The sequence below is a fragment of the Sus scrofa genome, chromosome X (genome assembly GCF_000003025.6).
Source record: "Sus scrofa isolate TJ Tabasco breed Duroc chromosome X, Sscrofa11.1, whole genome shotgun sequence".
NCBI lineage: Eukaryota > Metazoa > Chordata > Mammalia > Artiodactyla > Suidae > Sus > Sus scrofa.
In genome coordinates, this window is record NC_010461.5 from 106,693,898 (window position 1) to 106,708,377 (window position 14,480).

General features: G+C 40.5%; 1 protein-coding gene across 2 annotated transcripts in view; it reads right to left on the reverse strand.

Annotated features, from left to right (window-relative positions):
• Positions 1–14,393, reverse strand: part of AIFM1 (apoptosis inducing factor mitochondria associated 1) — a 31,695-nt gene extending 17,302 nt beyond the window's left edge. Inside the window, exons 1-5 of one of the 2 annotated variants that reach the window (XM_021079475.1) lie at positions 14,119–14,393; positions 4,781–4,911; positions 1,798–1,897; positions 463–587; positions 200–330 (exon numbers count right to left, since the gene is read on the reverse strand). In XM_021079475.1, the coding sequence (XP_020935134.1) occupies positions 200–330; positions 463–587; positions 1,798–1,897; positions 4,781–4,911; positions 14,119–14,224 (593 nt within the window). In that variant the 5' untranslated portion in view covers positions 14,225–14,393. 2 annotated transcript variants of the gene reach the window in all.

Below are 14,480 nucleotides of genomic sequence, written 5' to 3' on the forward strand. Positions count from 1 at the left end.
AGACCTGTTTAACAGAATCCAGGACTCTTGCCGCTGTAGCCTGTTATTGCGTCTAAGCTGCATCATGTATATACCACAGTGGACTCTGGTGTGCAGCCATGTGTCCTATGCACTGCACGTGGTTTGTGCAAAATCCTGACCCCCTCCCTGTGCATAGTTGAAGCTGCTAGTTGGGCCCATTTTACATAAGTGCACAGACCTCCTCTCTTTTCCATTCCATTGTCTGAATCGCAGTGTCTTTGTGACATTTGGATCATCTGAAAACCACAGTTCTTTTGAAAGAGGAGGTCGCATGTATGGCAGCTCAGGATCTTCAGATACAATCAGCACCTTTCGACACAAAAATGATGATACCAATCAGAGCCGAGTCATTTAAGAGGTAAATGTCAAAGTGTTCACACTGGCTAAGTGCTTGCAGACTGTGCTCTCTAGGCTAACTAAGCAATACAGTGTGTAGCTTACCCTGGCCCCAGGATCCCGAGCCCGGATGGATCTGGCTGCAGCAAAAGCAGCAGTGCCTCCACCAATGAGCAAGAATGGAACATGACTTGGTACCCTGACCTGAGGAACCGGCTCTCCTTCTGGAGCTGTAAGCAAAAGACCAGATAGGGTGAATTTTTTTAAAGTCTCAGATGACTCCTTGCCACCATTAAAAAAAATATCATTTTGCACTTGACTCAATCATTTACATAAAAAAGCTAGCAAAACAATGCAGCTATATTAATCTTATCAACTTTCACAGCACTATCTTTTTTCTCTCTCTCTCCTTTTTTAGTGCTGAACCTGTGGCATATGGAAGTTCCCAGGCTAGGGGTCAAATCGGAGCTGTAGCTAAGGCCTACGCCACAGCCATAGCAACGCCAGTTCTGAGCCGCCATCTGTGACCTATGCTGCAGCTTGCGGCAACACTGGATCTTTAACCCAATGAGCGAAGTCAGGGCTCAAACCCACATCCTCATGGATACTAGTTGGGTTCTTAACCCACTGAGCCACAATGGGAACTCCCATTGCATTCTCATAGGATGGGAAAAGGAAGCATCTTCTTTATTTCATAAGTGAACAATACCCCTCCAAAGAGGTGACTGATTTGGCCAGTGTCATTCATTCATTAAGTCTCTCAGAACTAGAACCTACCTTACATGTTCTGCTATTTCTAAAATATATTAGAAAGCTCTGCCCTTCCCATTGATTTCTTAATGAACAACAGGAAAATATCAAGTTCAATTTCACCTTTTGTTAGCCATAAAGGGGGGCAACCCAGCAGAACAACTGGGGATTATTAAGCAATGTTCAAGAACAAGGAGGTTTTAGGGAGATAAGCAATGGAAATCGCCTACCCAGAGTTGTGAGGCTTATTAAAGGATTAAAACATTCCTCCCTGAAAAATCAAGCCAGACGTGTGGGATGGAAGTGATGGCTAGCACTACGTGCCCTAGGAACATAAATATATCTTTAACAACTCAAAACTCCAAAGACTCAAAAGGGGAACAAAATAGACCAAAAGAATGTCCTCATTGGGAAAAAAAAAAAAAAAAAAAAAAAAGGCCTTCACCTCTTCTCCTCACCAAGCTGGCATTTTTTACTTAAAGCTTGCCTTGACCATCATTAACTTTATTCTCGAATGCAAATTCCAGCCAAACACTATAATAAATTGCACCAAGGTCTGGAGTAACCCCAGAGTTTCCGGAAGCTTAACAGTCTCACAGGATCATGTCTACAAGATACCCACAGAGCACAGCACCCAAACTGTTTATAGCTTTCCCTTTATAGAGAGAGAGAGTCGCAAATCATACTCACCAGATGATGTGGCCCTTTTCTGCTTCTCTTCTGGTGTCAGCCCTAATCCTGCAATTCTTTCATTATATCTTTTTTTGTTATCTTTTATTGTCCTGTAGGCCTGCAGATCCAAACATGGAGAAAATGTATTTCATCATACAGCTAGCTAGTGCATACCATAAATAACATTCATTAACTTTCAATTAAATGAGAAGCTTTTGTCTACATGAGGTAAGTTCTATCTTAGACTCACAAAGCAAAATTATTTTCTTAAGAAATAAAAATATTGAGTGGTGTACACACTTGGTGTGGAAAGAATACAGGTAAGCAGATGATAATGTTCCAGTTTCAGATTTCCTTAGGCTCTATTTGAAGAATTGTCCTCATATTTAATTCTGAAGATACAGCTAAAGGAAAAAGAAAAACATTTTATACTAGAAGAATCAAGCGCCAGGAAGAGCTAAGGTTTATAAAAGGGGTTTTGGACTATGCTGGATACTAGCTGTGAAACCAATCCATGTGGCCCTGGGTAGGAAGCTGGGACCTAAGAATTCCTTGTGTCAAGTTTCGCTGGGGCCTCAGATAACACCCTGAAGCCTGACTGCCAGTACTCTAGTCTCAGAGAGTAACTCATCCTTTTCCTCAAGGACCTATCCTTTTATGACACTCAGATACTTAAGGGTCAAATGCTTCCCTTAAATACCCATCCTATTTCAAATGCACTCTCTTCGTTAGTCTTTCGAAAAGAGTTCCTTAGCATTGACTATGTTTCTCTCTTAACATATAACAGAATTTATTGAAGATTTTTTTCTTTTTGGCCATGCCTGCAGCATGTGTAGGCCTGGGATGGAACCTACTGAAGACTTTTTTTTAAGCAGTAGGCAAGAATGATTTATTACAGCACTTTACCCCAAAGGGTCAACAAGACAGGAATTTAAGTGACCATAGATCAGCTGAAATCTCAGATTATTACTTAGTTGCAAGAGAAAATAAGGACAATGAGAGGCAGTATTCACAAAATATGTTCTAAGAATACATCTACGAACCCCTTACAAAGCAGCCCACTAGGCAATGTGCTGCAATAAGGCTTGATGTTTATCAGCCTAGAAACATCTGACATATGACATGAATGGACTAGAAAATTAAGTATTCTATGTTAAAAGACAATGGTTATTCCTTGAATTTACCACTAAATTCATCGAATTTGTAAACAGACATTCATTTCAAGAAAGTTTTTTTTATCTTGACATCAGATATTATACACAAGTCTTGCATTTGCTCATTCCTTTAAAATATTTATTTTAAGAAAGGGACTTTTACCTAAAAAGATGGCTTACGCTGGTCAGTGTGAGTGAACAGAGAAATACACTGGGGTCACGTTCACATTGAGAGGGATATCCAGAAATAGCCTAAGCCCTCTCACACCTCCTAGTGGCTTCACACAAGAGGGGAAGAGCAGACCAAGAAGTATCTTGAGGTTTTGTGGGGAAAGGACAAGAAAGAAGCTTGTCATATATTTATATACATATATGATCTATTTATATTTTTAGCTTTAAGTAAATGTTCTGATATAAAAATGAGTTTACAGACATACTAAATAAAAATTCACCTTTCCCCCAAGTGTCTCTGTCTCCCCAGTGTGCACAGATTTCCAGTTAGTGACATGAATACATGTCAGGTTAAGAAAAACAAATTTATGAAATATATTAGCAGACAACTTTTCTAAACAGATGAATATAGCGCCATTTATTCAACTTAAAGGACTATGAAAGCAAACAGTTCATTTTCTAAGTGAGGCAATGTGGTCCTATCAGTTGAACAATGGCAAAGGGCCCAAATACTAAACCTCATTAAATATTCTCAAGGCCACTTTGGCTGTGTTCACTGACAAATTTAAGCCACCTCAGGTCATGTTTTAAATAATTTAAAAGCTAGTTAAAAAAACTATACAAAATAGTCTGATAACAGTTGTAGGTAGACAAAAGCTTATCATTTAACCTGAAACCACTATAATATAGCAGCTTTATTATTACCAGTGTTGGATAAACACAGAGGGCAATGAGGCATTTAACTGAATGGCTTGAGAGGAACTCGTGCTTCACAGACATTTCAAAGCAACAGGAAGCAGCCCTGTCTTGTGGCCTGGCATCAAGAGATTTGCCTGGCCCGCTCTGTGGAGGCCATCCAACTCTGGTACAGCAACATAAACCAGAGGTTTAATAAGTTTCAACTGTCACCAACATATCAGATGCAAACACTTTAAATTCTATATTGGAATGAATGGGGTGGAACTGATGGGAAAAGTTGAGAGCTATGAAATGGAAAAGTTAAGGTTCAGAGGGTAGTATCTGAGTTAGGAATGAGAGGCAAAAGCGACCTTCACGAATGCATTAGCTTGTACCACTTCAGCCACTAGTTTACAGATTACAAAAGGGACACTGCCAAGGGAATTTACTTGAAATAGAGGCTGGGGGTGAGTGGGTGGGGAGAACACTGTAATTGCCATGGCTTTTTGGGCCTCCTCCAAAGCATTCAATAAAATGCCTTTTCATGATAAAAGTAGGGTTAATTTATTGTTTCCCACAAAACACAAAAATTACATTTTACCTAAAATGATTCAAAATGGATGGTGTTCAAGTTACCTTTACTTGCTTATTCAATGTTTACTCTTTGAGACTCTCTTGTTAGGTATGCAGCACTAAAGCACAATATAATTTAGCACAATAAAAAAGAATCATGAAATTGGCAAAAGTTTCAAAGAAAGGGTTGAAGATGAGGATTTATAATAACCATTAAATGTATGGCTTTAGATACGTTGGGTAAGACTCAGAAGTTTGATTAATGAGATTTGAGGACTCCCTAGTGACTGACAATGTCCCTTTAATAAATACCTAGAAAGCACATGCTGTGAATATTTCATTGTATACTAATGGATCAGGTTTTCATTAGTGCCATGGTCTCACCCACCCTACCCCAAAATACATTTTAGTGTTAAGTATCTTACATAATAAACTCCTGCCCCAGTGACTGTTGCTCCTACAATTAAGAAGTATACTAGGCTGCTGCCATCTTTCCCAGAAGCACCTGTAGACGCTAGTGATCTAGAAGGGGATCCTAGGTGATGACACTGCACAACTGTAGGTAAAGATAAGGCCAAGAAAGAAACAAAAGGAAATAGAAAAAGCACTAAGTATTAATGAAGAAACATTCAACACAAAAGCAGGGAAGCATTTTTGGTTACCCTGTGCTAAAAAAGAAAAAAAAAATGCTGCTCCAGGATAGGAGGAGAATGTATATTTCATCAAAGTCTCTGATTAGACAGAGCTCTCCTATTTCTTACTCTGATTTAACTCACAACTGGCAAGAGCTGTCTACTTTTCTTGTGCTTTTGGGAGTTTCGTCAGGGAACCATGATCTAGGTAACTTCCAAAATTTTTCAAGTCCCTTTTTTTTTCAACCTAGTGATCAAGATAGGTTCACTGGCTTACCAATGCAGAGAGAACTAAAATTATAATGCCATGCAACCATTTGCTCTCAATAAGTAAAAAACAGCTTCTTCCAATCAAGTCTTACTAGGTGTTATCTAAATTGGTTCATTCAGCCTTATATGATCTAACTTTAGACTGATCTGCTTAGAGTAAACCCTGCCAAGTTAAAAAAAATGCCCACAGAATAATTCCTCTCTGACCAGCTAAGCTCATCACAGTTCATTTAAGGAGATACTATTGTGTTATACTATACAGCAGTTAAAACCATATTTCTCACCTCATACAAGCTCCATCCTAAAATTGGAGATACTAGGCCTACTTCTATAATTTAGTCTTTGGGTGAGAGTCAGGGATAGTTTTCTTTTCAGGAATGCTTAGTATTTTGGATTGAAGGTGGTTGTTTTAAGATGTTTATTATCCCAAGCTAAGGAAAAATATTTGACAAATGGGTCAAAATCAAATATTGTGCTAAGGAGCTGCAATGTATTTTGACCTTATTCACAGGTTAGTGTGTCACATCCAAGAGAAAAGATACAATTGTGTGGATTAGTCAAATCTACAAAAATGCAGAGGCTTTCAAGTAGAGTAAAAAGACAAGTAAAAAGAGCAAAGATAATCAATGTGAGATTAAATTTCAGTCATTCCCAAATTGGCTCTCATAGGATATTAGACAGTAGGCACTTTAAAGAAGGCTTTTTAGAAACTCTTCCAAAAGGAGAAAGGGGAATTAGTTGTAAAAGTCTTAAAGCAGAGTAGTACTGAGTCTATTAATGGGAGCTGTTTGGCAGCTTCTTCACACGAGCTGCTTTTCTACTTACATATGCACCAGCTCCTATTGTTGATAAGCCCACAAAAAGGACTAACACAGTATTATCGATTTTGCCCCCTGATGCACCAGAGCTAGCCATTTGTCTTGTCATCTGGAGTTCTAGAGGAACATGCCATCGCTGGAACAAGTTGCCTAAGGAACACAATTTATTAAGACACACACACATACAAAAATAAAATAGTTAATACATGTTTATAACTGAACGTCAATGCATTGTACAAGTAAAGACTTAACTAACTGCCTCTTGGGCTGTGTGATAGTCACTGCTAAATGATCGAGAAAGAAAATCATCAAAAGCGTACACACAAATACAACAGATATCAGAATGCACACTCTTAAGTTGTTGGATGTTTTCTGGCCTTTTTAGGGCCGCATCCATGGCATATGAAAGTTCCCAGGCTAGGAACTGAATCGGAGCTGTAGCTGCCAGCCTACACCACAGCCACAGCAACACAAGATCTGAGCCGCCATCTATGACCTATGCCGCAGCTCATGGCAACGCCAGATCCCTAACCCACTGAGTGAGGCCAGGGATCAAACCCGCATCCTCATGGATACTAGTCGGGTTCTTAACCTGCTGAGCCACAACGGGAACTCCAACTTTTTGTAGTTTTTTAAAGAGTTCAATTTAATGCTGTCAGGGAGGGATTTATAGCTTCTAGAAAAAGTAATGAAAAACACACGGGCAGTTCATCAAATACTTCTCTTCATAGCTTCATTGTACATGAAATCAACACAGAGATGACTGAATAGACAGGCATAACAAGTTAACTACAGGCTACCTGGGACACTCTAACAACCACTTAAAGAGTAATCTAATTGGTGGGCTCCAACCTTGCACAAAATAAACTTCTGCAACACCATCTAGCCAGGATACAGTTCAGTCTTATGTGAAAAGGTAATGTATCCTGGAAGACAGGAATGGTAAAGCTCAAAGAGAAACAGAAAAAAAAAAATTAGGTGATTTTATCTCTCCCAAAGAACTGAAGAATTTTAAACTATATATTTTTAGAATGATAAATTTCAAATATCCACCAACTGGTGTTCCCGTCATGGCGCATCGGAAGCGAATCCGACTAGGAACTATGAGGTTGCGGGTTCGATGCCTGGCCTTGCTCAGTGGGTTAAGGATCGTGCGTTGCCGTGAGCTGTGGTGTAGGTTGCAGACGCGGCTCGGATCCCAGATCGCTGTGGCTCTGGCGCAGGCCAGCAGCTACAGCTCCAATTAAGACCCCTAGCCTGGGAACCTCTGTATGCTGTGGGTGTGGCCCTAAAGAGACAAAAGACAAAAAAAAAAAAAAAAAAAAAAATCCACCAGCTACTTAGCTCTTAGTCCCTCAAAACAAAATTATGTTGATGTAAAAACTCTGTAGGACTATGTAACAATCACGATGGTAACAACGCTCACACAGGAAATGTAAGTTTCATAGACTTCCTTCTCCTGGAGGATGCTGGTACTTTCAAATGAAGAAGGAAGGTCTCAGCACCTTCTCTGCCTGTGATGCTCCTCGTGTTGACTACTGACCTAGAACAGGGGTTTGCAAACTTTCTGTAAAGAACCAGATAGAAAATATTTTCAGCTTTGCGGGCCACAAGGTCTCTGCTGCAAGTACTCAATTCTGCTGATGTTGTGCAAAAGCAGCTACAACACTTAAATGAACGAGCGTGACTGTGTCCCAATAAAACTTTATTAGTGGACACTGAAATGTGGATTTTGAATAATTTTCATGTGTCAAAAAAAAGGTCTATTTTAAAAAGTTCGCCAATCCTGATCCAAAACAGTGCTTCTAAAACTTGACCGTGCATCAGAATCCTCTGGAGAGTTTGTTAAAACATGGGCGGCCAGACCTACCCCTGAGTTTCTGAGTCAGAGAATCTGGGGTAGGGCTCAAGAATTTGCATTTCTAACAGGTTCCCAGGTGATGCCGATGCTGCCAGTCTGCACCTTGAGAATCACTGGTCTAGAGGCAAGTAGATGTGTTCCTGGTCTGATCAAGCTTTTAAAGACAAACAGAATGGTGCTGTTAACTGTTCCGTATGTACTTGCAAAGGTTAGAAATGGGGAACTTCCTCCCTTGCTTTCACAATCACAGGGCTCAGAGGTGGGTAAAAACAGGTCCAGTACAGGGCTGCGGTCTCTTACCTGAAATCTTTGGGAATGTGTGCATTCCAGAACTTAGAATTGTTAGGTTTTAAGTATTTGGTGCATACACCATTTAGCAAGCGACATCCTGCACAGTAAGGGGCAGCAACCCAGTCACACACATTAATGTTTCTATGACCAATCACAATGAATGGAATAAAGAAAAGATTCTTGGTAGCTTCTCTCCAGTTCAGGTCTGGTTTAACTGGCAAATGAGTTATAAAAACTTGATTTTTAGTCTCATTTTAAAATTATAGATAAGACACTATGGGCCTATACTCTTAAAACTAGAAATGTATTTTTCTGTTTTTATTTCTTACCTGTTTTATAATCCTTCATCACAACATGAAATAAAATGGCTAATATTTGGAAATAACATCAAATAACATGTGCAAGGGTAGAGAAGCTTATCTCAATCTGAGCAAGCTTTTGATTTTCAGAAGTCCATAAAAATACTGAAGCTTCAGAAATAGAAACTGACAACTCTCAAGAGCTTAGAAAATGAAACTGAGCAGAAAAACTTCCACGTGGTTGAGTTTAGTACGACAAAATTGGTTTTGTCCCTTACCTCCACCCCTAGTTTCTTTAATGGAAATAAATATTTTAAAATTCCATTTATCCCTCTAGAAGATCCTAAATCTAGAAATCATAGCAACTTTGTTTAACTATAATAATTCAATATAATATTCTGATTTTGCTTGCTTTTCACAAAAATAAAACTAAGAGTGTAGATTTGGGTAAGTTCAGCAGTTTTTGCCTCAGTTTTGCAAAAAAAAAACCCACCACATTTAAAAAGCAAATTGACTTTTTAAAAAGTGGGTTAACATTTAAACTATTGCTTGAAATATAATACAATATTATCACTAACAAACTTATTTTTAGCTTTTTAGGGTATAGCCCTAAAAAGCCAAAAAAGTTAGTTTGTTAGGCATATGGAAGTTTCCAGGCTAGGGGTCGAGTCAGAGCTACAGCTGCCAGCCTATGCCACAGCCACAGCAACACAGGATCCAAGCTGCATCTGCAACCTACAACCACAGCTCACGGCAACACCGGATCCTTAATCCACTGAGTAAGGCCAGGGATTGAACCTGAATCCTTATGGATACTAGTCAGGGGCCTTACCATGAAGCCACAACAGGAACTTCCACAAGCTAACTTTTTACATACCCTACGCAGTGACTTGAACTTTGTAAACGTGATAATGTTGTATGGATGTTTATATTTTCCCTCCAATTTTCTTTTCCTTTTTTTTTTTTTTTGGTCTTTTTAGGGCTGCACCTGTGGCATATGGAAGTTCCCAGGCTAGGGGTCTAATCAGAGCTGTAGCTTCTGGCCTACACCACAGCCACAGCCAGGCCAGATCTGAGCCGCATCTGCGACCTACACCACAGCTCATGGCAACGCTGGATCCTTAACCAACTGAGCAAGGCCAGGGATCAAACCTGTGGCCTCATGGATACTACTCAGATTTGTTTCTGCTGCACCATGACATAAACCCCCTAATTTCTTTTTTTCTTTTATCTATAACATTATTCCCACACCTTCCCCCATAGACTCAAAGTTTTAGGAAGTTTTACATTATGACTGAAACATGTCTTTTCACTTGTCTTACTAATGCTAAGACTTCTCGCTAAACCAAGCCCAGGCTACTTGTTTTAGATTTTCTGCAGTCAAACCAGACATACAGAGGCAGCACTTTCTTCCTCACACTTAGGATTCAACTCTTTTTTTAAAAAAAAATTGATCATTTATATATAATAATACGATTGCCATCTTAGTGGTAAGTAGAACCTCTATCATGTCATATAATTATCACTTCTTTTCAGTGGTTGGAATAATCGAGATCTAGTCTCTTAGCAAGTCTGATATTATAATACAACATTAATGTCTATATTCATTATATCGTGCAAGGATTCTTTTTTTTTTTTTTTTTTTGTCTTTTTGTAATTTCTTGGGCAGCTCCTGCGGCATATGGAGGTTCCCAGGCTAGGGGTCAAATCGGAGCTGTAGCCACTGGCCTATGCCAGAGCCACAGCAACGTGGGATCTGAGCCGTGTCTGCAACCTACACCACAGCTCATGGCAACACCAGATCCTTAACCCACTGAGCAAGGCCAGGGATTGAACCCGCAACCTCATGGTTCCTAGTCGGATTTGTTAACCACTGAGCCACGATGGGAACTCCAAGGATTCAATTCTTGTAGGTGTTTGTTCAATAGATGTTTCTTGAATTAATGAATAAGGAAACAGAAATCTTCTATTGATAAGGACTAAACATTTTGAAAAATTCTTCACAAAGAAGTTTTAGCCAGATCCCATTTACTACAGGTTACTTAATAATAAATTAGTAACCTCAAATACCACAGACTAGCACTAGAACAGTACCTAAATCAGCAAATTCATTTCTGTAGATTTCATAATCTCCTGTTTTCCCATATTCCCAGAAGGCCTTTTCCAGAAATATATCTATAGAACTGAGGCACCTAGGAATCTCAAATTGTTAAGAAGTCTATATGCTCTTGAATCTTATTTTCTGAATGTCAAACTTATTTTTCTGACAGGGATAAAACACAGGAGAGGAAAAGCCTAGGTGATTTGTCCTTTGTAGCTAGGTGCCCCTGGTGTGAACCACTCTGTAGAAAGGAACCAGAAGAAAAATGATTTAGATGACAGATAAAAAAAACACCTCTATTCTGCAAAGTTAAGTCCTTCAGATTAGTAAGGTTCAGTCACTGACAATTTCCCATGTACTAGAGACTGCCCAAAATGCTGAGGACTCAAAAATAAATATGACATAACTGCTGTCCTCAGGCAGTGTACAGTTTAGGAGGCAAGAATAGCTGCTACTATTCTGAATATTAGTAAATGAGCTTGAAACAAATCACAAGAGACTCAAGGTTGTTCAGTTTGGTTTTTTTAATCCTTCAGCCAGTGGAACAGAAGGGAAAGAGTCATTATTCATTCAGAACATAGTTCCCAAACTTGCCTGATCATATGAATGACATCAAAGGGCCTGTTAAATATAAATTCCCAAGTTTCTCTCCCGGAGATTCTCAGTCAGTACAGCTGGGCTTGGCCCTCCATTTAACTTACACAGTGAGGCAACTTTTGGAAACATGAGAGTTACAGTGCACAGCAACTCCCTTAAAATATTAGAAAGTATCTAGAAAATACAACATATTAATTGGTTGGCAGAAAAGGTTGACTTGCTAAAATTTTCTTCTGTAAAGCTTTGCCTCAGCAGAAAGAGTGGGTAAAGGCTCATCTTCTAGGCTTAAAAAAAAAGGTGTCATTGGGTGGTGTCCAGATGTCTGGATCCTTGCCCACAAGGAGTCCAGTTTCCTTTTTAGTGAGGTGAGAAGGATTCTGAACAGAGAAACATGTTCAAACATTCGACCCTCAGGTCAGGGGTCAGTGATCAGTTTGATCACATGGGCAGCACAATGTCTGGCAACCAAATAAAATACTACAGAATAGAAAATATCTATTACTCTATTACTTAGCCAGTCTGCTCCTCACTGCTGAATGCAGTCATAAAGTGGTGACTATTAATTCCCTTCTATCATTGCTGGAAAGAGGCAGAGCATCTAAATTAAGCAAATAAATAAATAGTAGCAATTATGGTTTTAAGGCAAAAGGCAACATATAATGGAAACGAACCTGACAATGGTGACAGATATGGATGAGATCATTTCAAGGTAGGTTTAAAGTTTGCTATAATCCTGGTGAAGAACTAGTGGGGAGGAAGGGGGGAAAAGGAGGAGGAAATGGCATATCAATAAAAAATGCTTCTTCTTGATCTATGCAAAAACATGGTAAATGCTACTGTGTGCAAAAGAAATCAGATTAAAAGCAATTAGTAAATCGAGCCACAAGACAAGGTTAATCCCTAAAATGACAATCATTTCTTTTTGAAATTGTGACCTCATCTCCTCCCATTGCTAAAGGGAACGTTACACTCCGGTGCTTGGCCAAAAGACAAAGAATAAGTATACACAAGGAGATGGATGGATATGTCAAGAAGTCGGAATATACTCTACAGCAGACTGCTTTCAAACAAAGTCATGCAATGGAAAAGAACATTTTCTGTATTCTTCAGTTCTAATACTACTAACCACCTTCAAATGTCTAATAAACCAATTTACCTTTGTAAATCCATACTTAGTTGATGAGAACGTTTTTGGTCAGATTTCATAATGCTGGCAAAAATTGTGAGTTGTTTCTTTTCCTTTTGTTTTTTAATGGTTTTTATTTTTTCCATCATAGCTGGTTTACAATGTTCTGTCAATTTTCTACTGTACAGCAAGGTGACCCAGTCATACATAAATATATACATTCTTTTTCTCACTCCTTTTTTTTTTTTTTTTTTTTTTATTGGCAGCATAGGTGGCCTAAGGAAGTTCCCAGGCCAGGGACTGAGTCCAAGCCTTAGCTTCGAGCTACGCCTGCAGGGCAACAGGGAATCTTTTAACCCACTCAGTGGGCGGGGGGTGGGGGTCAAACCTGAGCTTCTGCAGGGACCTGAGCCACTGCAGTTGGATTCCGAACTCACTGCACCACTGCAGGAACTCCTCCTCAGGATCTCTATTGCCAATAATTCTTAGTTTTCCCACAAAACAATTTAGGCAAAATAAGTACATAAAGTTTGAAAGGCCAGTGTGTGTAGATGAAAATCTTCAGCTTACTTAAGTTTCTGTGTAAATTTCTGGGCAACTTTCGAATACCCCTAGCCTGGGAACTTCCATATGCCTTGGGTGCAGCCCTTAAAAAAAAAAGAAAGTAAAAGAGAAAAAAGAAAGAAAAGGCCTCAAGGATCATTTCTCACATTGCAAATATGAATATCTTCAGGTGGCCATTCAAAGATTATTGACTAAAAAACCCACAAAACAGCACCTCCTACAGGTAGATGATTCTTTACCCCTCTGAAGTTGTGCAGGTTGAAGATTAGCAGGCTCGAGATAAGCTTGGATACATTCAAGGGTATCTGATGCACAACCGGCTGAAGGGGAACCGCATTCATTCTTAACCTTCTGAGGTCAAATTTTAGAAAGCAATGTGGAGTTAGGGCGAGGGGATTAGGGAAATAAAGACTGGAAAACTATACTTTGCTCTGCCTATTAATTAGGTTTGTGACCTTGGGCATGTAATTTCACCTGTCTTTGCCTCGGTTTATTATCTATAAAATGAATGGGTTGAACTTTACCACGAAATCCCTTCCAGCTCTAACATTTGATGAAACAACTTCATGGAGGGCAAATGCAATGCGTTCTGCAAACTGTTTCTTAGAAGCATTAGAGACCAGCAAGAATTCCACTGACCAGACATGTCAAATGAATTCTGGGCCAACTCTTCCTGGTGTCTGGCGCATAGCCGACTGACTCTTTACTTTCATTGCACTGTTTCTGCTTCTCAGGGCGCTCAAATCTATGAATCACAGGTGGGGTTTGGAAGGTAGGCAGGCAATATACTCATTTACAAAAGGACCTGAGGTGTCGAGCTTAAACGTCCTGCTTAGGGCCTCACAACCGACAAACGACAAAGTCGACTTGACCTCACGGCTCTAAAAAGGCCAACTGGGGGTGGCTGCGAGGTGGCATCGGACAATAGGAGACAGCCAGCTGGTCTGTTATCCCCGAACAGCAAAGCCTCCCAGGAAAAGGCCTCAAGCCGACTACTGGGCTCAAATCCCCTGAAGGTCAGGTCAGCACGATTTGCGAAACTCACAGTTTAGATCTCTCCACCTCGGAATTTAGCGACTGTGAGTGTGTTTAGTTTTTCCCCTGGGGTGGGGGTGGGGTGGGCTTAGGACTGAGAGGCAAAGAGAGCCTTTGGAGCCCAGGCCTTTGGACTTCGAGGTGGGGGTTACCGGGATGGGTCAATCACCTGGGAGCCGGTTCCTCTGCCTCGGGCCTCGGACGCACACCGTCCGCACCAAGGGCGCCAGCTTCTGCTTCAAAGCACCCGCCGCCAAGCCTCCACACCGGAACATTTCGGCAACCGCTACTCTGGACCGCCGCCTCCTTTCCTTTCTTCTTACGCACCGACGGACGGGTCAAACACCAAGGGCCCCGGGCCGTTCCCCTTGCTCCCTTCACACGCACTCTACGCAGGCTCCTCCTCCCAGCTCCGGGTGGGCATTGGACAGCTAAGCCGGCCAGCTCCGGCAGGGAAGGGGAAGAGCGCCTGGAGGCCTACTGCGCAGGCGCGATGCTCAGCGCCGCATTGCGATTGGCCCGCACGGCGAG